The 25331-nt window shown below is 43.5% G+C and overlaps 1 protein-coding gene across 1 annotated transcript in view; it reads left to right on the top strand.

Moving 5' to 3' along the window:
- The window catches only part of EIF2AK2 (eukaryotic translation initiation factor 2 alpha kinase 2), a 515830-nt gene that overhangs the window by 18630 nt on the left and 471869 nt on the right, over window positions 1-25331 (top strand). The window contains exon 3 of the mRNA XM_086925273.1: window positions 12692-12830. Within this exon, the coding sequence (XP_086781399.1) occupies window positions 12692-12830 (139 nt within the window). The remainder of the gene's footprint in view (window positions 1-12691; window positions 12831-25331) is intronic.

Raw genomic sequence — 25331 nt, 5'->3', positions numbered from 1 at the left:
ACTGTGGTTTAGAAGACATTACAGAAATCAATCGTTGATTAGCAAATACCAGTATGGCTAAGTTAAAAATTTTCTCAACCAATATATGTGGCCTAAATGATATAAAAAAAAAAGGCAGAAAGTAGCTGTGGGACTCCAGCTGACAGGGGTGAATATCATATGTCTCCAGGAGACGCATATAGAGGGGTCACAACAATATCTGCTTAAAACACTTGGATATCGACTTATCACAGCCTCAACACAGGGGGCTCGAACTAGGGCCGTCGCCATATTGGCAAGAGGAGGGGGGGGTACAATTCACTTGTTCAGTAGCGGATAAATTCGGACGATTCGCGATCACTGAATGTTGTTATAATAACGGGGAAAGTAAGATGACTCTGTGCACTATTTATGGCAATGTTAGTGATGACCCGGATGTATTGACTAATGTCTCTAACAAACTAGTATATTGGCCTCTACCTCTGATTGTATGTGGGGACTTGAACATACATCTACCAGGATAGTGGTCCACGGGCCCAGATTAAAAATTTCAGGGCAGGAAACAGAAAGTCTTTCAGGCACTAAAAGATCTCTGTGTCTTTTATGGGTTGATTGATGGATGGACACTTAAACACCCCGGGGATCCTGGCTTTACGTACTATTCTCACCCACACTCTCGACATGTGAGGCTAGACTATATGCTTATTTCTAATTCTTTAAAATCTACTTGTCTAATAGAAAAACTACCAAGAGTCCTTTCGGACCACAATCCACTAGAATTAACCTTAACATGTGATGTAGATAAATCTATTACAAGACATGGACATTTGAAAGAGCATTAGGACTAATCGGAGGGCACCAGTGAAAGGACACCCTACCACCCGGGCGGACGCTCGCTCGCTCCTGGGGCCCAAACGCTGTGGTCTCGCCGCCATTGCACACCATCTCGCGGCCAGAGACTACAGCTCCCAGGGAGCTTTGCGGCCACTTCCTGCTTCCAGCCACAGCGCGCCCGGAGGCACTACTTAAACAGGACGCTCCCTCGGTGGAGCGAGGACTAATCAGAGGGCACCAGTGAAAGGACACCCTACCGGCCGGGCAGACGCTCGCTCGCTCCTGGGGCCCAAACGCTGTGGTCTCGCCGCCATTGCACACCATCTCGCGGCTAGAGACTACAGTTCCCAGGGAGCTTTGCGGCCACTTCCTGCTTCCGGCCACAGCGCGCCCGGAGGCGCTACTTAAACAGGACGGTCCCTCCGCGTCACGGGACGCGCGCGGGCGGGCTAAGCCCGAGCAAAGGGCGGGCTCTCTACGGCCCTCAGAGGCTGGAGGAGGCTGGGCTGGGCCACCCCTTTCACTCTTTACCTGTGAGCTACCGTTATCCGGACAAACTGCACTACAAGGTACAATTAAGCCCACAAGTTTTTCTATTTTGCACTTTGAGTTTCGCCCGTTGACACTGAGTGGCTTATCACCCATGCAACTTAGGAAGAGAACCTTGTTAGGGGAGATAACTCGAAAATTACTGCCAAGCACAGACCTGAGTAGTATGAGGAAGGTGACCAAAACTACCAGGATGCCCATGCTACGATCCAACACCAAACAGAAGGCTGACACACCCCAGCCACTACCCACACTAACAGCGATAGACAAAATGTTACAACAAACTATAGGGGTCGTAACCGCTGCAATAGTTAACACGGAAAGGAGGCTCTCTTTACCACCGACCATAATTACCCAAGATGTACAAAATGTAGGAGATGACCTCTCAATAGTCACAATAGATGCAATAGATGCCTCAGACATAAGCTTTTGTTTTACCTCCTCCTAGGCAGAGCTCCCGTGCGCACAGGCCCCTACTGAGACCAACAGAGGTACTGAGAACACCCAGATTAACCCAAGTCCCGCGCGTGTCATAGAAAAGGCAAGTGCAAGTAATCTAGAGCCAAAAAGAGCTAAAGAAGCTCGTGTATGCAACAAAAAAAAGGGGCGAAGTCACAAAACGAACCATAATTTAGTGGTACCAATTACTAACTCTACACCAGGAATACCTTGCGGGGTGGCAAACATGGTAGCCGACCTAAAGGCAGACCTAGAAGAAACAATCATTTCCCACATTAAACCCCTTATGTCCAAGATTGACAGATTAAGATCCATAATAAATAATAAGGGGGTAGGAACCGCTAGGCAAGTGGGACATGAGGGTATACAGGTCAAAGCAGGGCAAGAATGGGGAATCGTTATTAACACACCCAAGGATAAGGTAGTACCAGCTAATAATCTCCCTATAAATAAACCAAAGAAAGGTACTCAAACTAATACCCCAAAAGTCAACAAAGCACCTATTCTGCAGAACCCTAGCACCACTATTACCACCCCACAAGTACAAACAAAGCAAGGAAAGGGAATCCTCTCAGTCTCAAACAATAAAAGTGGCCAAAATCCAAAGGATAGTACCACCACAAATAACTCTCTGCCTAAAGCCCCACCCAAAAAAACAAGATCGGCTCGCTTCCATACAATTAACCCTCCACCGGAAGCTTTGCCTTTCGTTGTTGTACTGACAGGAGTTCCCCCCCTGAAAGAGGGGAAAAGGGAAACACACTTTGAGTTAAAAAATAAATGTGTACAATGGTTAAGGGCAAACAGACCTTTACCCCCAAATATCTCAGGCAAAATACTAGCGGTCAGAAGAGGGGAGTGGATAGGGAGAGGAATAAAAACGATAGCAGGGGACATTATAACAATCAATTTCAGAGACACTGCTGCAGTGAACTTTGTATGCAATGTACCCTCTAGTACAACAAACACACAGATCTACCCGCTACACTTATCATACTTCTATCCAATTACACCCCAAAGACCCATGCATACAAATAGGGCACCTGTGAGTAGGGTCCACCAGTTAGAACCCCAGCACAGATTTCACCAATGGCAAACGCCCTATCAGGGCACACCCATCTACGATCCCTTCCTATCCAAGTATGCCCATTGGAATAGGTTCTGTGCACTGGACGAGGTGGACTGACTCGCACTTGAGGAAACTAGCATCTCACAACCTGACATGAGGTTCGTTGGGGAAGGGCCCCCAGGGATGGAAAACCGCACATTAATCACCCTAGAAGAAAGTGGCTGTAGGAGGGCTAGCATAAGGAATGCTCAAGAACAAAAAGGGGGGACAAAGCACATAGATCAAATAGATCAAATGGTAACAGCCAAACAAGCAAGGCGGAATATGGAAATCACATTTGCACCCTATACCAAAACTACACCAGCGGGGGAAGACAAGAAAACTTGTTCAATAAGGGAACTGAAAGGATCTGCATTGTCGGATACCCAGGATAGTCTTGGAATTATATAGTGGAACATTGCAGGTCTGGCGACCAAATACGACTCCCAGGAATGGCGGAAGTACATAAATAACTTCCAAATTATATGCCTGCAAGAGACCTGGGCGGTCGACCCTAACCAGTACAGCATGGAGGGGTTTAAATGTTTTTCCGTCCCGGCGGTAAGATCATCATCAGGGAGAGCGATCGGAGGACTTATAATATATGTAGACATCCTCATTCAAGGGACCTGGTTCAACTACAACTGGGATTCACAAAATATGCAAGCGATAGGGTACCGTTCTAAAGGGATCAATTTCCTACTGCTAAATTGGTATAATGCGGTGGGCCTGATGGGAAGAGGGAACGTAATAAAATAACTGGATTCCCGTCTAGATGGGCAGATATCAAATAAGAGAGCAAACTCCCCCAGCATAATACTCTCGGGGGACTTTAACTGTCACCTCTGTGAGAACCTGAGACCACTGAATAAGGACTGGTCACAGTGCACTGTCTTAAAAGGCCCACACTTTGCACACACTACAGAGGGGTGGGAACTAGAGAAGATAACAAAAAGGCACAATCTGGTCAATACTATGGACCTGATAGAGTTAGGCAGCAATGGAGATCCTAACCCAACATTTAAGGGCAGAGGCTGCCACTCGTATATTGACTTTGTTATGGTTTCGCCCACAATAAAAAGAAGCACCAGTAGCATGGCAATTGACATAAGCATATTTAGTGATCACAATCATCTGGTATTAATTGCAAAAAACAATCTTCTAGAATAGACACTATAGAAAAGGCGATGGATCAGGGGAGGAGGATCAAGTGGGCCAGGACAGATGAAAACAAATTTTATAGAAGCCTAATAACAGCAGGGCAAAACGCAATAAATATATGTCTCGATCTCAGTATGAAGGGAGCAATGGTGGTCGGTGCATTCGAGGAAATCGCACGTCATGTAGACGGTTTATTAAAGACCACCAAAGGCAGCAATACAGTGCCTACTCCGCGCTGGTTTGACCAAGATTGCACTAAGGCTCACATAAATCTCAAACTTAGCCTTAAGTCGCGCCCCAGGGACAACACTAAAATAGCCCACTTCAGATCAGAATATAAAAAGGCCCTGAAATACCATAAAAAAAGCTTACAAATACAAGCGTGGGAGGACTTAAGGGAGGAGGCAGAAAAGAGAGACATGTCAGGGTTTTGGAAAGTCATAAATACACCGTGCTTCCAGGATCCTGGCGGGCCCAAATTAACAAACACCATCTTACCAGAGCAATGGTACACCCACTTCCAGAGTCTTTATAATTACACAGGGCAACTAACCTATGATGAAGGACTAAGGCCAAACCCTACTACGCGATTAGACTTTTCCCTGGCAGAAGTGGAACTGGCAATCTCAGGACTAAGTAAAAACAAAGCACCTGGCCCGGATGGTATACCCCCTGAACTCTATCTGAGCAACATAGAGCTGTGGGCTCCCATACTCACGAGGGTCCTGAACGAGGCAGTTGTGGCAGGACTGCCTCATTCCTGGTCAATGGCAACATTTGTCCCAATTTACAAAAAAGGGAACCGGGATGACCCACAATGTTACCGTCCTATATCCCTTATCGACGTGACTGCTAAGGTGCTGGGCCGTGCTATTTTAAATCGACTACAGGAATGGGCGGATGAGAACCAAACCCTCACAGACATTCAATATGGGTTCAGGGAGGGCAGATCCACCACTGACCAATGCCTGAATCTATACTTCTTGACAGCCAAGTACATCATTGCCGGCAAGGGGGCTATATACATGGGGTTTATGGACCTCTCCGCGGCATTCCACCGTGTAAACAGAGAAAAACTATGGGCACTAATGACAAACTTAGGAGTGGAACAAAAGCTAGTTGACCTCCTGAAGGCCCTACATTGGAACACCTCTGCAACGGTCCGATACAACCAAGAGGGAAGCAGGACGGAGCAATTCTTATGTACGAGTGGAGTGAGGCAGGGCTGTATTTTAGCGCCTTTTTTGTTTTCTGTATATATTAACAATCTGGACAATGAACTATCCAAATTGCGTGTGGATTTCCCCCAAATAGGACATCGAGCGGTGCCCGTATTGCTCTATGCGGACGACGTGGTGCTGCTAGCTAGAACACCGTTGGGGCTCCAGAAGCTGATTGATGGATTTGTGAATTTCATGGCTAAACTTGATCTATCAGCCAACTTGGAAAAATCCTATGTCATGACAGCGGGAGGCAGAGAAAAAAGGAACTTCACATATAAGATTGGGTCACACAAAATAGGCCAGGTCAAGACTTTCTCGTATCTAGGTGTGCTGTTCGATGAACATTTAAATTTTAAACCCCTGATGGATAAACATGCAGCGAAATTGGTGGCGTCATCAGGGGCCATACTGGGCTATGGGAGAAGACTTGGCATATGGTCCCGGGAGCAAATGTTAAATCTGTATAGATCAATCTGTTGCACCAAAGTAGCCTATGGATCAGAAGTGTGGGGTTTCTCAAACAAACATTTGCAGCAGATCCAGGTGGAGGAAAGTAAGTTTCTCAAAAGAATTTTGAAAGTGCCACAGAGTACTCCATCCTATATCACACATAAAGAACTAGGGGAGCCATATATTGAAGATCGAATTAAAATCAGACCACTTCTGACCTGGATTAAAATTTGGACTAACCCAGAAGCGGGCCTCACCAGACAAATTTTCAAAGACTGTCTGAACCGCGATAGAGGGGGCCACATCCCATGGTTGAGATATGTAAAAGACTCTCTTGAGGCAATTGGCTGCAAAAACCTTTTTACTGCACCGGAATCTCTAAACACCCAGAATAAAACATTGGTCAAAAAACATTTTACAGAATGGACACTTACGAACAGGGCCGATGCTGAAAAGTGCAAACCCACTGTTTTATCCTATTGCTCATTGAAAGAGACACATAGAATGGAACCATACCTCGCCGTGATGCACAACGCTCAGGATAGATTTTATATGACTCGGTTCAGACTCAACATGTTACACCATCTACTCTCTGTCCCCTCTGGATTTACTTTAACAGTGGAGGCAAAGGGTACCTGCGGCTGCGACAGTAGGTCTCCAAAGGATACCCTTCACTTTGTATTGCTATGTCCCTTTTATTCTGTTCCCAGACGCAAATTTCTAGTGGGGATCCTGAAAGAAGCTAAATTTAGACAAGCAAAAGTGGCCCTAAAGTTTCTGCAGGAAGCCCCAGATGCTCATACATTGTTTTGCACAGTAAGCTTCATCAGGGTGGCAATGAGGTTAAGGAACACAAGAGAAACAACCGATTGCAACGCCCCATAAACAGAGACTTCTTATGGAAATCCCCCTTTTTTTGCACGTAATGAATTTTAGCCTTTTTAATCTTTTTAAATTTCTTAAAAGTATTTTTTTTTAAATGTAATTGTCTATGTACTTTTATGGTGTCTTTTTAAGTGCTGAATAAAGATTTGAATTGAATTGAAAGAGCATTATTAAAGAATTAGAGATATTGCCAACACATGAGACCTTGGATTCCAGCCTTTCTGGCGGACAATCTAGGCTTTGCCACAATTGGCATGGTTTGGGATACCCTGAAGGCTGGTGTTAGAGGTGAAACAATGGAATTCTCCTTCAGGGCTAATAAAGAAGGGAAACAAAAGATGGCAATATTAGAACAAAACCTGCGCAGAGTTGAGGAAGAACTGATTAAAGCGGTGCAGGAGGGAAGGGTAACAGATAATAAAGTGAGTAGCGTGGCAATTGAAAAAGTTATATTTCGGAGATGTTAATTGAAAAAGTGGTCGCCAAAGCTAATATCCGTAGAGAGAAAACCTATGAATTAAGTGAACAAGTGGGACACCAGTTAGCGGTACGGACTCTGGAAGAAATATCAATCAATCTAGTAAAAGAAATCGAGGACCCAGAACTCGTCTTGAGATCTGAACCTTCTGATATAAGAGCCTCATTTCAGAGATTTTATCAAAAATTATTTCATGAGACAGAAAATGAGCAGATGGATCCTGAGACGTATCTTGATCCAATTATAACAGATCGATTGGAAACAGGCGATCAGGACACACTAGATAGTCCCCTTCATTGGGAGGAAATTCTACTCTCTATGAACTCCCTAACCAGTGGGAAAGCAGCAGGGATGGATGGGATCCCAACAGAGTTTTATGTTAAATTCGCACCCCAACTCAGGACTATCATGTTAGAACAATTTTTATATATCTTTCAGGAGGGAATCCACCTATGTCATGGTCGTCCGTCAAAATAGTGGTTTTCCCAAGGAAAAATAAAGACCCTCATTAAATGGGATCATATCGACCTATCACATTGATTAATGGGGATTTGAAAATATACTCAAAACTGTTAGCCGCACGACTGGCGCCAATGATACATAAAATCGTCTCAGACCGTTAACATGGTTTTATTCCTGGAAGATCTACAATTGATCATGTACAAAGAGTTATCTCTCTCGTTGACTACATGGGGACAACAGGCGACCCTATGGCGCTTACTCTGCTCGAGGCTGAGAAAGTGTTCGATAGGGTCGCCTGGAAATTTCTTTGGGTCGCTATGTCAAACTATGGCATCAGCGAGAGAGTCATAAAAGCGATTCAAAAGCTGTATGTTAATCCAAGTGCCAGCATATTGATTAATGGGGTTCTGTCTGAAAGATTTACCATCACCAGTGGGACAAGACCGGGGTGCCCCTGTTTGCCTCTTTTATTTTCAATCTATATTCATACAATTGTACGAAGGCTAAAAAATAATGCACTAATTCCCCCTTTTCGAGTGAGCAATCATGACACAAAAACTCTAGCATATGCTGATGACATAGCTATTGTTACCTGGGATCCCATCAGTGCTATAAGATTGATAGAAAAAGAAGCCCAAACATTTGGTACTGTCTCAGGGTATAAGTTAAACTCCAGCAAAACACAGATTGTGCTTAATAATAAAATTAAGATGAGGGACTCTAGAATAACGGATAAAGCCATATACCTTGGGGTCAGTATAAATGCTAGAATTGAGAATATAGTCAATGAAAACGTGGAACCACTTATCCAGTGTACCAAGAGAGAACTGGCTCGATTAAATAATCTACATCTAACTATAGGTGGTAGATGTAACGTAGTTAAAATGCTTTTCCCCCCGAGATTTTTATTTTTTTTCTGGGCAATATGCTTAGAATTTTCTCCCCAACTATTTAAAGCTATAGACTCCACGTTCTCACGGTTCATATGTGGGTATAAGAGACCTCGTAGGGCACTCAGGTGGATTACACTACCAAAAGAAAGAGGAGGATTGACAATGCCCAACTTTGTTATATTACTGGGCCACTGTATTAAGATATAGCGTGACACTTATATCTAAAAATCCGAATGGTGGCAATATACCCACTCCACAAGAACTTATTCTAGGGGAGGGCTGTGAAGGGTGCCTATGGCGCCATGTAAATGATAGCTATTTAAAAAAAATGTAAGACTATATCCAGCGTCGCCAAAGTTTGGGGGAATGTCAGGAAATTACTGGGATTGGGGCGTTATTCCTGTTATACCCCTAAGAGTAAAAATACGGATCTACCAGGGATTTTCCACGAGACCTGTATGGAGAGATGGATTGAGGCAGGGGTGCGACAGCTCGGGTGCTTTTTTACGACAAACAGACTTCAGACGTTTGATGAGCTGCGCTCCGAGCTTAATATCACCCACAGGGACTTTTTTAAATTCTTGCAGCTGAGAGATTTTTTATTGAAGAAAGGAGGAGGCCGGATCAAATGTCAAATCTGCCTAGGTATAGAAAATCTCAGTAAAGAATCTACCCCTAAAATTAGGGAAATATATGAAGTACTGACTCCATCACTTCCAGATGACACGGATAAACATGCGGTAGCATGGCAGACTAAACTAGGGGTATCTCCCCAAATTCTCCCTTATGCATATGAATTGTCGCGCACTTGCTTGATGTGTATAAAACTACAGGCTCAATTCTATAAAACCTTCTTCTCACTATACTAAACCCCATACAAAATAGCAAAATGGGGACAGGGAAAGGAACTACATGCCCACGCTGTGCATTACCTGAAGCAGATATTGCCCATATGTTTGCCTCATGTAACGTACTAACAAATCTGCTAGCTGAAGTCTCTGGTTTTCTATCTGACATATTCCAAATTAGAGTGAATATTACAACTGAAGAGGTTATGTTGGGCACAACTAGCAGTGCTCGACCAAAACATTTACATCGGCTGATTTTTGTGGCAATGGGTGTTTTTCGTTTGTGTATAGCGTCGTCATGGCTGGATCCGATGCCACAGTCATTTTTGCAATGGAGGGCTAGATTATTTGCGACATGTAGCCTCGAAGTGGCTATATATAAAAATAAAGGGCGTAATGCACGAAGAAGGGGTATGAAAATTTGGGAACCTCTGTTAAACTGGATTCAAGATCATTGATTGGATTCATCAATATCCTGTGTTATAGCTCTAATTTTTCTGTTCTTTTGTTGTTTTTTTTAGTTTCTCTTTTGTCTTTTCATTTCTTTGTTTTACAATTGACGATATTTCTAAAGCATTAAGATATGCCTTTACTTTCTCTTCTGTCTTAGTAGTATTGTGTCAAAGTGTATGATAACATGTCTTATACCAATGATTGTAATAGATTCGGGGTCCTGGTCTCAAGGGGGAGGGGGTGTGTGTTCAACTTGTGTAAAATGTGAATAAAAATATATATACTTTTTTTAAAGTAATCTCTCTCTATCTATCTATCTATCTATCTATCTATCTATCTATCTATCTATATATATATATATATATATATATATATATATATATACACACACATGTCCTGCAATCTTCGCTCCTCCACACAGCGAAAGAGCAGATATGCTTTGAAGTATTTATTTAAAACACTATACATAGTGCAAAACAAAAACATTTATGGACGGTATATATATATATATATATATATATATATATATATATATATATATATATATATATATATATATATATATATATATACATATATATCAAAAAGTACAGCAGAAGTCCCCTTTCCCCTACGATTTTCAAGCAACCAATGGGAGTGTAATGGGTGAATTTTAAATCTTTGCTAAGATGTTCAAGGTATTTTTGCTGGTAATGAGAAAGGTGAAAGTCGAAATGCGTTTACTGGCAATAAATCATGAAAATGTAATCCAGTGAGTGTTCCATGTTTTGTCCTGTTGGATGCCAGAAATACGATATAGTAGTTTCGCCGTCACATAACAGAGGCACCCGCCCTGAGTGCAGGCGAGCTTGAAGAGAGTTGAGCACGAATAAAGGCTAGTACAGGCCTCCTGCTCGAACATTCCTATGTTTATTTCACTGTTTCTCCCTTTTTAATTTAGAACATTCCACACTTAGTGCTACATATGGCCATCTGCATCGGCCAGTTGTCAATAGCCCTCTCCTTCATTATAGGCCATCGCCACCAACCTAGGCCCATAATGCATTTAACTCATGTCCAGGGCCTTTAATAACTGTCATAGCCCTAGGTAGTGGCTATAATGCTACATTACAGTTGAGCAGCTATGCCATTTTGTTATTACAGTTCACTAGAGTTGTCCCAATGCAACTGTAATATAGGAAATTAAAGCTAGGCTTTTATACAGCAATTGCAATCTTCTAGGTATTTATATTTAAAGACTGATAACCAATTGGTACATGTTTCTTATGCTAAATGTTTTCACATTATTTAGTACATGAAAAATGGTGTTTGCCTTAATTTTCTCTCTTAAGTGTGATACACGGCGGTTTTTTTAATGTTTAGATTATGGAATGCTCTTCCAGCTACTCTTGTTAGGTTTTGAAAAAATAAAAGTAAATGACTAGTCTGATTAATGTAGAAGTTACAACGAAGCGATGGATGGAATGCTTGATTTAATCTCAGCAATTGGCGATCGCTTAGTTATGGAATTTAAACAATGTGTTTTAACTCACTATGCCGCTCTAGACCGAGACCAGCTGTATTAAAATCAGTCGTGGTCCTGTTCATATTAGAATAGTCCTGCCTTACACATCCTTTCACCAAACGTAACTAGAACAGTAGTGTGTTATAATGAAGAGACAAACTTATTAAGACTAAACAGTTTTTCTTGGCTCCATCCAAACTAATGGGGAGGGGAGGAGTAATGCAATACGAAGTGTAACTATTATCAGCCAGATTGTACAAACAATTCAGTTATGCTACTTTTTAGCGTGTAAGACTCCGAGTGGGAGACATAAAGCTCACTATTGAAGAAAGCATGCATTTGGATATTGGCCAATAAATGACACATGTACTGAAACTATGTGGTTTTCAGTTCATAAAGGCACAAAACATTATTGTGTGTAAGTTCTTGCAAGAAAAGAGGCACACAAGTAAGGCATACAGCATTCAAACATTTGCTTGCAACTACCAAATGTTTACAGCCTCAACCATAAACATGAAAGTACCAGCCACCTGGTGAAGGAGGGTAGTGATAAACAAATATATGTATATGTCCATATAAAACAATTCGGTTCTTATATACACTGCACAGGACTAATCTAAATATGATGTTCACTTACTGATCTTGGGCATTGTCGGCTCACAATCAGTATCATCAGGGGCATAGTGGCTCCACATATGGTCAACACTAAAAAGCAAAACTTTATTTTATTAAAAGAAAATTTCAAACTATACCGCTGGATATGTATGGCAAGTAAATCTTGAAGAGTGTAATGATCAAAACTATTGTTACTGAATGAATGTAGGTTTAAAATTAATTCTTATTTATGTCTTCTAATAACCAGTCTCTGTGATTGTAATTTTAATGCAACATCATTCTTAATGTACCGTGTAAATCTGCCAAAATGCAAACTTCCTTTTATTGAGGTGCTGGCTTTGACTGATGCGGGAACAGTGCTCCTTTCGCTTCCATCTACTGGGAGTGGCCAATCTCATCTGATTGAAGTGTCATAGTAGTTCCACAGTGCTTTGCTTTATTTCCACGATTGAAACTACTTCAAATGATAAAAAAATGGCAGTGTAAACAGGTAGCTCCCATAGTTTAAATCACAATTGGCTAACTATTTATGAAAGTTGCCTTTTGGTCCCAATAGTAAACCAATCGAAACTCTCAATTTAAAAATAAATAAATCAGATTATGCTTTCGATATTACAATCTTTTAAGTCAGTGCAAATGCTCCTAATTTTGTATTTCTATATTGGAATGGTGAAGAAAAAATGAAATATTATCCAGTTTAAAATTAACTTTATTGCACATCTCTAAAATGTTCTTATTTGTACTGTGATTTCTGTGAATTTTATTTAATTATATTATTCTTTATTTCAAGATTTCCATGCTGGTACATAGTAAATGGCGATAAATTTCCTGAAGCCTGTGGCAAAAACAAAAAAGAGGCAAAAAAGCTTGCAGCCAAAAATACTTTTGAATTATTGATGGCTCGCAGTTCTAACGCACCTCAGAACTTGGTGAGTTAATATGATAACCGTTGAAAGTGATATATTTAATTTTTGATCATCTCAATACTAACATGTTTATAATCTAATGATTTCCATGATCAAAATAAGAATGCTGTAAAGTAAGAATATTACAATATATTTTCCAACGAAATAATGGCAAAAATGCATGGAATGTTAATTTTTTTGTTTGTGAAAGTTCTGTTTTTGTACACCTTTTGTTTTTGCATAAATTCCAAAGCTTAGTTCTGCATCTTATATTGTTGCATATAGTAGCAGATTGCACCTTGTCATGTCAAAGTCAGTTTCACATAGCAAAGGTATCACGTACATTTACCCGATGTTTCTCAATGCAAAAGTTTAGGGCTCTTGATGCCTCAAAACTCACTTTAATTCTGTTATGCTACTAATTTTGCCCTTCTAAAAATTATTCTGTTGATTAGTCATTAGGCTATATTAAATTTTATGTATTTTCCTAGGGTAATTGTGGACAATGCACCTGAATACCACAAAGCTTAATGTAGAGACTCTGAGCTGGTTGGATAGACTCTGTAATAAGAAATTTAGTTATATGGAAACATACTCATCGTGCATCTATGAGGAACAACTGCAGGGATCTGAAACTCATAGAGAATAATATTATGTTCCTGGATAATGACGCTCAAATAGTACATGAATAAACAAAACTAGATGAAATGAGATAAACAACACATTATTATATGTAGCTTTATTCAGATACAGAACAATATTAGTAGCAAGTAGCTTATTGTATAGAAAATATATCAATTACAATAAAATAGACATTAAAATAAATCAAATCATTTAAAGTGGGCATATTACATATAAAGAGATTAACAATCTAAATGGGCTGATTAAGACATGATGGTATAAGTCACACAGAAACATCTAAAATAGTAGCCTTTTATAGAAAGGTGTAGGCAACATCTAAAATTTTTATAAGCTTCCCAATAAAATAATGATTTTTTGAAGAAAAGCAGTACTTAGTTACTACCTTAACTGACCTGATGTTTGCCTTATTGAATGATACCTGCACATACATTTTTCTTAGGATCAGTTACAAATTATGTAGTCAGTGGTTTCATTTTTATAGCCCCAAAGCCTACATCTTTTTGAGGCTAGGCATTGCACATTTCAAGATCCTTCAAATTTGCCTAGTGGAGTATACATTAGTCTGCGTTTTAGATATATGAATAGATACTTGATTTTACATGCAGCCTGTAGATTGGAATGTAGATATCCCGATTTTATGTCAAATAAGTATCAGTTATAGATTCCGGAAGTTTCTTGTTCTTCAACATAGATAGCTTATTCATACCATTGTTGAACTTCATAGTTTTAGTTATGACCTCCTTCCACTCCAGGCGGATCACATTCATCAACAAAGCTAGTGAAGGTAATGTGTTTTTATTAAGAACTTTTTCATTACTTGCTGATTTCAGATCCTTGGTTGCTCCAACATTCGCTCTTAGTTCTTCGATAAATAATCTTTTTAAGAACTTGCCATTGGCTCTGCCACAATCACATAAAAAGTTTGGCATTGCTGGTTTTTTTCCAAGTTATAAATGTTCTCAGCGTAGTATGCAAATTGGAGTGACGGAATGTGAATTTAGTTAGGATCTTATTTCTCTCATGTAGTTCTTATCCAGCTCATTGACTGTTTTTCATTTTAAGAGCTAAAGAGGCATATAGGTACAGAACAGATGCACAAAAAAGCCACATCTTTAACATATCGGAAATTCATTAACAATCACCCCGACCCCACACAATCACTCCGGGAGAAATGGCAGACAGAGGTGGGGGAACTGGACGAGACGGATTGGCAGGAGGCCAATGTTAACAACACAACTGTGGCTGACCAAGGATTCGCACTTCAATTTCAATGTCGGATAGTCAGTATGACACTGTGCACAACAACATCCGGAGCTGGCCACAAAAAGCTCCACTGTCAAGACAGATACCAAATTCTATAGGAAAGGATGGTGCACCAGAATTAGTAGTCCAAAGAGGCTGTCGTATTTTTGAAAAAGTCCTTTATTATTTTCAATCTTTAAAAAGGCCTCAGCCAACGCGTTTCGTTCCCATACAAACTTCGTCAGGGCTGTAAAAGCACAAATAAAACCACTAAGTACATAGACATACAAAGCATATTTCAATAATATATATACAAGAATATACAAAAAATTAGACAAAAGAACATACAAAACTAATTAACACTTAATATGACATTATATATCGGAAGAACCCATAAAATCACACAAAGATCAAAATTCCAAAGGGACAGTCACATTATGATACCCCAAAAGACAGACGGTTGAAAAAAAATGATGAAGGGAAAGGATGAAGAAATAAGTGAAAGAACAGAAAGAAAACAGAGAGAAGAGCAAACGTTGCCTTCTCCTCTGTCTGGATGCTTCCTATTACATAGGATACTCTTACATGTCCCAATATATACATACATGCACTAAGAGATATTACTTAGTTGCCAATTTAGTTCACATTTTTACCATATACAAAACAAATTAAAAACAGTGAGCTCAAGACATCAAAAAACATAACATAAAAAACATGTGTACTACACAAGATCCCTCAAGGAAAGTAAAGAAAAGGAAAACTACGTGAAGGAAGGGAAACAACAGAGTAAGAGAAAGGAAGAAAAATAGGGGAAGAAAAAAAGAAAAAGAAAGAAAGAACAAAAATAGAGAAGCAGTTAAGTAAGGATATTAAACCAATTGTTGTCTCTCCAAAAGGGCCAAAAAACCTGCCATTCATGTTAATCAAAGCTACACAAGATAATATAGCCTACCCATATAGAGTCAGCCCAGCCATGAGAGAAAGGAGTATGGTATCTGCCTCTTTATATCCAATAATACTCTAAATTGCATCAATAAATACAAAATGAGAAAAAACAGAAAATCTCTTTTTTTTTTAATTTTTAAAACCTTTATTTTCAAATCAGTGCACACAGCTATTTAGCCTTACATCCCGGAGGCTAGGCAGCAAGTCAGTAAACAATGGGTCAAAGTGCAAGAAGCAAAGTACCAGCACGTGTCAAAGGTTGTAATTTTCATTTTTGTTGTATTAGAAAAAAGAAAGGAGGAACAAGTACAGAAAAGAGGCGCCAGAACTAGCGCTAGAGAGAAGGCAATGAAACCAGTGTGTGGTGGGGCCCAATCTAGGAGTCGGCTAGGCTCAGTAATCACAGTTCGATTCAAAGGACAGTGTTAAAGTGTAGAACCATAGGGGGGAGGGAAACAAAGAATAGTAATGAAACCTGAAAGCCAGTTGGAGTTATAGGTTATGGGGTCAGATGTTCTTCCAGTGGGGCGGTATCCGGTGGTATGCAGATGTCACCCCTATACTCATTCCAGGCCCCCCACAGCCTCCGCCATTTTTTGGGTTTACCCCTGGACACATACACAGTCTTTTCTCGGAACATACACCAATCCATGTTGGCCTTCCATTGTACCACCTTTGGAGCTGATGACGCTCCCCACATCTGTGCAATGTCCCGTTTTGCGACCATATTCCCCAGGGTAACCCATTGGGATTGTGCAGTGTTATAGTCAGTTGGGCCCCAGATATTCAAGAGGCATCGCCGGGCCTCCGCATGGACCTCCACCCCAGTTACCTCACTCATAATAGTGTGTATCCGCCTCCAGTAGGAGGCTATCGCACTGCACTCCCAAATGATGTGCATGAAGGTGGCCAGAGCACCACAGCCGCGCCGACAAAGGCCATCAACCGAATGTCCCATACGAATTAACCTGGGACCAGTAACGTAAACTCTGTGCAGGATCTTCAATTGTACCAGTCGCAGCCGGGCAGGAATAGCAACCTCCTTGGGGGACGACACTGCGCTCTGCCAATCTTCATCGTCTATCTCTATTCCATCCCGTGTCCACTGGTCCCTCACCCCCAAGAGAAGGTCTGTGCGGACATTAATAAACTTTTTATAGGTTAGGGAAATTGCGCTATCCGGCATATGGCCGTCCAGCACTCTGTCTTCCAGGGGGGAGTATTCAGGAATTTGCTCGCCTTCCGGCATGGCCGCAAGGAGAGCGTGGCGCAGTTGAGCGTGCCAAAAGTACTCCGTTCCACCCAGCTGGAACTCTGTCTGCAGTTGGCCAAAGGATTTTACTTCCCCTCTCACCATCATGTCCTCCACCTTAGATATGCCAATCATGTCCCACTTGTCGAATCCCTTAGTGTGCCACAATTTACCCAATATCTCGGAATCATAAAGAGGAGTTGCCATTGTGAGCCTGTCTTTCCACCCCAGTGATTTAGTTATTGTTCTCCAAATATGCACCGCCGTTTTCGTTGGCCCAGACATCCGCCTATCAAGAGACCTCGAGTACAACGGCCTGTGGTATTTTCCGCCGTCTAAGAGCCACCGATCCATGGTGTAGCCCGGACTATCCGCCGGGCCATAGAGGCCGTGGATTAATGCTGCCAAATGGGAGGCCCAGTAGTATCTCCGAACGTCGGGCAATGCAATACCCCCATCGTACCACGGGAGCGTAAGCTTCGTGATAGCTATGCGCGGTCTGCCATCCCATAGCAGTGCACGTTGCAAGCTCTCGATTTCCCCAAAGTAACTAGCTGGGACCGGATCTTGGGTGTTTTGCAGAGCATACAGAAACCTGGGCAGGGACATCATTTTAAATAATGCCGCGCGCCCAAGGAGAGAGAGTGGGAGTTTACGCCAACCTTCTACATCACGTCGGAGACGAACAAGGGGGGAAGCAAATTGTTGGCGTAGCGCGCCTTGGGGTCAGCCGAGATGTAGATCCCCAGGTATTTAAATCACTGTCTCGCGATCTGTATGCCACAGTCCCTTGGAAGACGAGGCGTCCCCCCTTTCAGCACGTACAAGTGCGACTTCGACCAGTTAATGACCAGGCTAGAGTGTCGGCCAAAAAGTCGAAGCACGTCACATACAACAATAAGTGACTTGCAGGGGGAGGTGAGGTACAGCAGGATGTCATCAGCATATAGTGAGACACGGTCCTCGAATCCAGGGGACCAGCGAATTCCGTGCATGTTGGGGTGGTGCCGTAGCCACGCGGCCAATGATTCGAGTGCCAGTGCAAACAAAAGGGGCGACAGGGGGCAGCCCTGCCTGGTGCCCCTATGGAGAGCAAAGGACGCGGAGACACGACCGTTGACCGTCACGTTGGCCAGCGGACTGGCGTACAGAAGTTTAACCCACCCTACAAATTCCGGGCCGAAGCCGAGCTTCGCCAACACTGCCCATAAGTAGTCCCATTCAAGGGAGTCATACGCCATCGTGGCATCCAATGATGCAAGGACTCCTGGCTCCCTGAGCGTGTGAACCCTAGCAAGGGCTCCATGGAGTCTCCGTAGATTAAGGGCAGTGTTGCGGTGTGGAATAAAGCCCGACTGGTCCGGGTGCACTAAGTCGCCAATCACGCCAATCAAACGGTTGGCCAGCAATTTGGCTAGAATCTTAGGCTCGGCATTCAACAGAGAGATGGGACGATACGATCAGCACAAGTCTCTGGGTTTCCCTTCCTTATGGATGACCACAATGGTGGCCAGCCTCTGGTCGTGGGGAAGCACACCCTTCTCTCGCGCCTCAAGAAACATGTTCCGCAGGGGCGTGGAGACGACGTCAGGTTTGATTTTATAGAGTTCCACCGGAATACCATTGGGGCCGGGCGCCTTACCGGATCTAAGGGAGCGGATGGCCAGGGCTATCTCGTCCGCAGTAATACTCCTATCTAAGTCATCACGGTCCGTCTCTGACAGACATGGGAGATCTATCTCAGCCAATAGCGCACTGGATTCGGCCTCAGACAGGTCCGAGACCGAGGTGTAAATGGTCTCAAAGTAGTCCGCGAACGTCTCCACTATTGCACTCGGATCGGTAACAAGCAGGCCGTCCTCCCCCAACACTTCTGGAACCACCCGACTAGCTCTCTCCTTTTTGTCGAGCCAGGCAATAAGCTTGCCCGCCTTGTCCCCGACGTCGTAAATTCGACCCTGCTGCTCTCTACCCATAACTTTGGCGGCGTCGGAGACAATATCACGATATTCTAATTGTTTGAGCGAGAGCACATGGAGCAGCTCAGGTGTCGGGCCCGCTTCCAATTGGGAGTCCAGCTCCATAATCTCCGCTGCGATGCGCGCCACGTCGGCGTCTCTGCGCCTCCGGACGTCAGCAATAAGGGAGAGCGCCTCACCTCTCAAGACCGTCTTAAACGCCTCCCACAGAGTGACGGCCGACGCAACCGACCCAGTATTCTCAGTGAAATAGAGCTCGATGGCCCTGGACAAGAGTCCACGCGTCTTCGGGTTACGGAAATACCAGGGATTGACCACGACAGCCCGTTCAGTAACCACCACATCAAAGTCAAAGGACACCCAGACCGGGGAATGGTCTGAGATGCCCCTCGCTAGCAAGCGAGCCTCGGAAACTGCCGATGCGTGGGCCGCCAGGGCTAGGATATAGTCTATTCTAGAAAGGCTACCGTGTGCCCCAGAATGAAATTAATATTGACTCTGGGTGGGATGCATAAGCCTCCAGCAGTCAACCAGCCCCATGGTGTCTAGGAAATCCGGCAGCCAGGATTGTGAACTTCGGAGATCTCTGGGCGGATGTCTGTCCAAGGTCCCGAGCAGACCGAGTTAAAATCGCCACCCACAATAAGCAACCCCTCGGGTAGACCCAAAATGGCGCCTCCAAGGTCCTGAAAGGTGTTATTTTGTAGCCCCGGGGGGACGTAAACTGAAACCAAAACCAGAGACCGCCCCTCCCATCTCCCCGAGACAGCAACGTATCGCCCCCTCTCATCAACAACACTAGAGTTTACCTCAAATGGGAGAGACGTGCGCACCATAATCCCCGCCCCTCGGGAACCTGAGGAGAACCCCGAGTGCGCCACCATCTTGAATCCCTTCCTATTAAGCGCTCGGCACGTATTCCCCACCAAGTGTGTCTCCTGCAATAGAATAACATCAGGCATACATCTCTTGAACAGTTGCAAAACCACCCCTCTCTTGATGCGATCACCCAAGCTGTTAACATTCCAACACAATACTTTTAATTTCCTACCCCCCATCGTCGAATCGTGGGCCTTCGCCGACCCCAGTAGGCCCAATAGGTACATTTACGAAAGTAGAGCAGTCTTTACATTGCCTTAAAAGAAGAAAAGAGAAACAAAGAAAACAAACGGAACCAACCATCAAACCTCCCCCCACCCTGCACCCCTGCAGCAGACTAAAAAGCCCCCCCAACCAGCAGTGTGCCTGTCGCCCCATTAACTACACTACAAGAAGACCCTAGAGGAGAAAGAAGATCACGTAAGCCCCCCCGCCACCCTCCATAACGGAAAAAAGGATATACACTGTAAAGTGCAACAGTATGGCTTTAGTCATTGTCAACAGGGTCGCCGACCGATAAAGTTATTAAAGTGAGTTCTACTCTTGGCGCTCTGGGCCCCCCGAGGCGCCCTCCGAATGTTCATCCCGCTCCTCGTGTCTGTGTGGCAAGGTGTCCAGCCATTCGCTTACCACTTCGGGCATGTCGAAGAACACAGCACGGCCATCATGCTCAATCCGTAGTCTAGCAGGGAACATCATTGAGTACTTCATACCCAAGTCTCTGAGACGCCGCTTCACTCCCGCAAAACTTTGGCGCTGCCGCTGAACCGTCCTAGTAAAGTCCGGGTAGAAGTTGACATCCGCATTCTGGAATTTGAGGGGCCCGTGTCGTCTCGAGGCCTGTAGGATCACATCACGATCTTTGAAGTTGAACAGCCGAGCTATAATAGGCCTCGGCGTGGCGCCCAGCTTGGGCCGCCCCCCCGGCATTCTGTGGGCCCGCTCAACTGAAAAGAAACGACTGAGGCCCGCGGGGGCCAGATGAGTCTGTATCAGTTCCTCAACAAAGAGATCAGTGGCCGGGTCTTCGGCACCTTCCGGCACCCCGATAATTCGGATGTTCTGCCGCCTGGCCCGTCCCTCAAAATCTTCTAGCCGCTTTGAGAAGAGATCGTTGGCGGACCTCAGGTCCCGGACCTCCGTCTGCAGGTCCGAGACATCAGTCATGAGGCTCGCGGTTTTGATGTCTAGTGACTTCACCCTGTCGTTGGTCTTGCCGAGATCAGCTCTGATCAGGTTGAGATCGATCGCCAGAGTATCCACTTTATGCGTTAGGACCTCATGTTGCTTGTGCATCTCCGTTCTGATGCCAGCTATAGCCCCCATAATGTCCCAGAGCGTTGGCTCCGACTCGTCTGGCGATCCCGCCCGAAGAGTGTCTTTGGAGCGGGTAGCCGCATTCGGCGAGATCCTTTGTTGGGCATAGCGATCAATCTTGTTGGACTGGGGTTGGATCGTCTTCCTACTGACCCGGTTCGCCGTCCTGTCTGGTTCGCCCCTGCCCGCCATGTTGGGACCAAGAGATGGAACAAAGGGTGGCACACCAAAGTCACTTCGAATAAGCAAAGAACTGCAGTGCGTAGCGGCTTCCGATAGTTGTTCAGCGCAGTGCCACTCTGCTACTTCGCGTGCTCCGCAGGGCCGGCGCAGTAGTCACTCACACAGCATATCGTTCATGCATTACAGTGTCGCTGCCGTCGGCCATCATCGAGACAATGATCTGTCCCTAGAACGAATCTTCAGCACGGTGTATCTCCGTCTATGAGCGTCGGATTTTAAATTGGACAGTAGATCCCGTCTCAACGACCGTTCATCAACAAGAATCCACCAACGTGGATCAGGATTTCGATCAGGATTTATGCGGAGGGTCGGAGGGTCTCCGGAGCTCCGAGCTTACGCGGCCATCTTGCTTGCCCGCGAAGCTCCTCCCCCAGAAAATCTATTTTTATATATCAAAGGTGTAGCTAAAAAAGAAAAAAAAGGAAATTGAGCAGATCGAGACTGTAAACTTACCTAGAGAAAAACTTGGTGACACGTAAGGCAGCCAAGCGCAACTTGTAAATCAAAAACTCCACGTCATCAATAGGTCAAATTCTGCATAAGAGAGTGTACAAGAAATCTATTCAATAGTATTAGTTCAATACACATGACCGCACATGGTGATAAACAAAGGGTCCACTGACACATACCAAAACCATCAATAGCCAGAGATCAAAAATAGATTCATAGCCACATGGCTTCAAACACCGAACAATACATAGCCTCACCTTCGAATAAATAGATGAGACGTATTAAATGGAGTTTCTAACGCCAATAAGCATCACTGGGCAGGAGTCTTCACTCGTAAATTAATATCTATGTAAAAAATAAATATACATTGATATAATTCATGCCTTGTCCCACCCAAGAATAAACTACCTATTGAGCACGATAAACACAGAATTCTTGAAGCACAAGGCACAAAACAAAGAAGTCTATAGCGGCCTCCACGTGATTAGTTGGATAAGTCTTTAAAGAACTGACATAAGGGAAGGGGCATATAACCTAACCCTAAGTACCATAAAACTACTGTTGCAAAAACATGCTCACCAGTTTAAACAAGAAACTGAACCAAAATTCGTTGATATGTCGGATGTGAGACCAAGGAAATGTCAGAACTGTCATGAAGGACGACAAAAAAAACATTAGGAACAAAAAGACAAACAATTTGAAAGCGAATACCAGAACCACGATGCCTATAGTGCAAAAATCAATACGATATCAAAGAGACATATATTACAAAGAAAAAATATATTAAACATACCTAGTTGGAATTGATGACCATCTCTCAACAAATTAAGTATGGCCCACAGGGTTTTGAAAGTCCTATATATATAGAGGATGGGGGTAGAAACTAGTGAGAGAAATGAAAAATCATTAGCATATTATTATGAACATTCAGTACATCCATATACTAAAAAGTGGTCCAAGAAGAATATAGAAAGGCAATATTACCTGCAAATGAATGCAATGACCATGGGAAAGGGCATATATAAACCTGAGCCACCAGTAATGATCTCCCCAAGAACAAGCATTTGCAATGCAATAGGTCTTGCAGCATTAAAGTTTGAGCTATTGGCATTGTATATAACAATGTGTTGCATAAATTTGTTATGAACGTCTGTATTGCTTTAGGAAGATTTTTTGGTAGCTGTTAGTTGTTGCTGAAGGTGGTGGAAGAAAGAGGCATGTGGCACAATCAATATTCGTCAATCTCGGTATTCCGGAACACAGCATTTGGCGGTAGCAGTAAGTTCCTAAGAAAAGCTTTGGGCCCGCCATCTTTTGTCTACTGAAGCACGGTACACTTGTCTTTAAATGCACACTACCATTAAAAACCCAAGTTCTATCACAGAGTACGTCGGACTCGCCACTTCAAACACGTGGTACAAAAAGCTACAGAAAACAGAAGCCTGTTCGATCCAGCCGCAAAGGGCCACATGCGCGTTCCATAATGTAATCAGGCCTCACCCCAGATGGGGATTTGCAGCCCATGATCTGACACTTATTGATCACCTGTTAGTACCTGCCGGGCCTCTCAGCCTGACCCTGAGGGGCAGGAGAGAGATCCAATCAGCGTCCACTAATGGGATTGCTGCCTGGTACATTAGAGGCTGTTGGAGTCTTTCTCCTCACAGCCCTGTCAACTCGCATTTGCTCATAACCCCATTATTTGTTAGCGCCCATAAAAGGCACTTACATCCTACATCCTTTGTTTGCTTGGCGCGTTAAAAGGTGGAGTAGCGCCTTTCTCTATAAATCTAATGCACTCATTTATCGGCATCGTTACCTCGGCGTTGAACCCACTGAGCTCTCGCAGAGCCTGCATGGGGGCCCTCATAGCAATATTCCAGTGTACCATCAGGGTCAAGGGTCCCTTTATATATTTTGTTTGGCACTGTTAATCTCGGTATGTTTTGTGGTTCTTCATGCTGATATCTATTCGTATTTTGTTTTCATTCCTTTTGAATTATTAGGTGCCTGTCTCTGTCATTGTCTAGACTTCTTTCTGACAGAATATAGGCAGAGTTTTCTCGACTTGTATGAACAGGAATGATTTAGGGCATGCATGAATGGAGACTGAAGTGAGACTGACTCCGGGTGCTGATCAGATGCATGCCGGGGTTTTAAAGGTAATGTTTGCAAACTGTAGGCTCGGTGCTGCTGGTTTAAAAGCCAGGACTCGGGGTGGCGATGCTCAGGTCACAAGGCCAGTTGTTGGACACGCTTGGAATTGGCCTTGGTGGATGCACAGTTGTTCTGCTGCTTTGTTTTGTCACTGCTGGCCTTCCCTTCGCGTGCGGTTTATCACTGCATTGCATAAACACATCCTTTATCTGTACACAGAAGCCAAGGTCCCTTGCAATATCCTTATTATGTACAGTATGGGATCCCTCTCACATAGATGGACAGAGGCGGCACTGTGTGCAGAACCCTGGCACTTTTGTCCTGCCACATCTCCAAGGAATACGCTCCCAAGAGAAACGGATCCAGTTCAGTTGTGAGGCATAGTTACAATGGGTGCAGCAGGTGCAGTAACACCCGGGCCATCGAACCCTGAAAATGCAGTGTTTTATTAATCCAGCGTCAGCCAAACGGGTGGTGACACCCTTGCTACCTACTGATGGGTCCCACTGCAGAAACCAAATAACTTGGGGGCGACGAAGGAAGCAGATTGTTACCTCCAGCGCTCATGTTTTGTGTGATAAGGAAACATCCGAATCGAGTGTGCCCCTCCCCCCTTTGCATTACTTTGCGTGTGAAACGAATGGTGTCACAGAGTGGATTTTACGAGCCAGCAGTCCACCCTCGCGAATAAATAAGAAATAATTTATAGTTCTGAGTGCTGTAGCGTGGGGTTGCTGCTGGGGTCAGAGCTAAAAGCCTCGAAGCCCGGATTAGCGTCGCTGCGCTGTGAAGTCTTCTCAGACTAAACCGCAGGGATGAGCCGGGGTTTAAAGCTGCGTCTCTTCGTTAATCACTGTTCCCCCTCCGCGCGCACTGGACAATGAGCGAAAACTAAACCTGTCATGGGGCGGGACTTCAAATAAAGTAACATTTTCCCTGTTTAGTAAAGTTTATTTACATGAAAATTTGAATTTAGACTATTTGAGTTTAAAAATTGTTAGTGGTTTATAAACATTGCTAAAAGCAATTTGGGTACGTTTTGAATCCCAGATTACGTCACTATTGCAGTTTGATCCTTATCTGTAATTAAAGAACGATGGTGCATTAAAACATAATACAATATAAACTGATCTGATCATTTTTTGTAATTTGATTACATATTAATATGCACTTTGGAATACGTTCTTAAGATGATGGCTAGATGAGTGAATGCCTAGAGTTGCATTTTGCTAACAGCTACGCTCTCTCAGAAGCCAAACTGCAGTAATGTCATGCCCACACCATGGGTAAGTTTAATTTGAACAGAAAAAGTGTGTTCTAAGAATATTAGTGACATTCTTGGAAAATATATTCAAATATTGCCATAAGATGAAATTACATTGAAATCCTTTGAATTGTTTACTTTCCAAATTGTTCCCA

Source organism: Lissotriton vulgaris, chromosome 6, assembly GCF_964263255.1.
Source record: "Lissotriton vulgaris chromosome 6, aLisVul1.2, whole genome shotgun sequence".
Lineage (NCBI taxonomy): Eukaryota > Metazoa > Chordata > Amphibia > Caudata > Salamandridae > Lissotriton > Lissotriton vulgaris.
The sequence above is the reverse complement of the archived record's forward strand: the minus strand, read 5'-3'. Positions and strand labels throughout refer to the sequence as shown.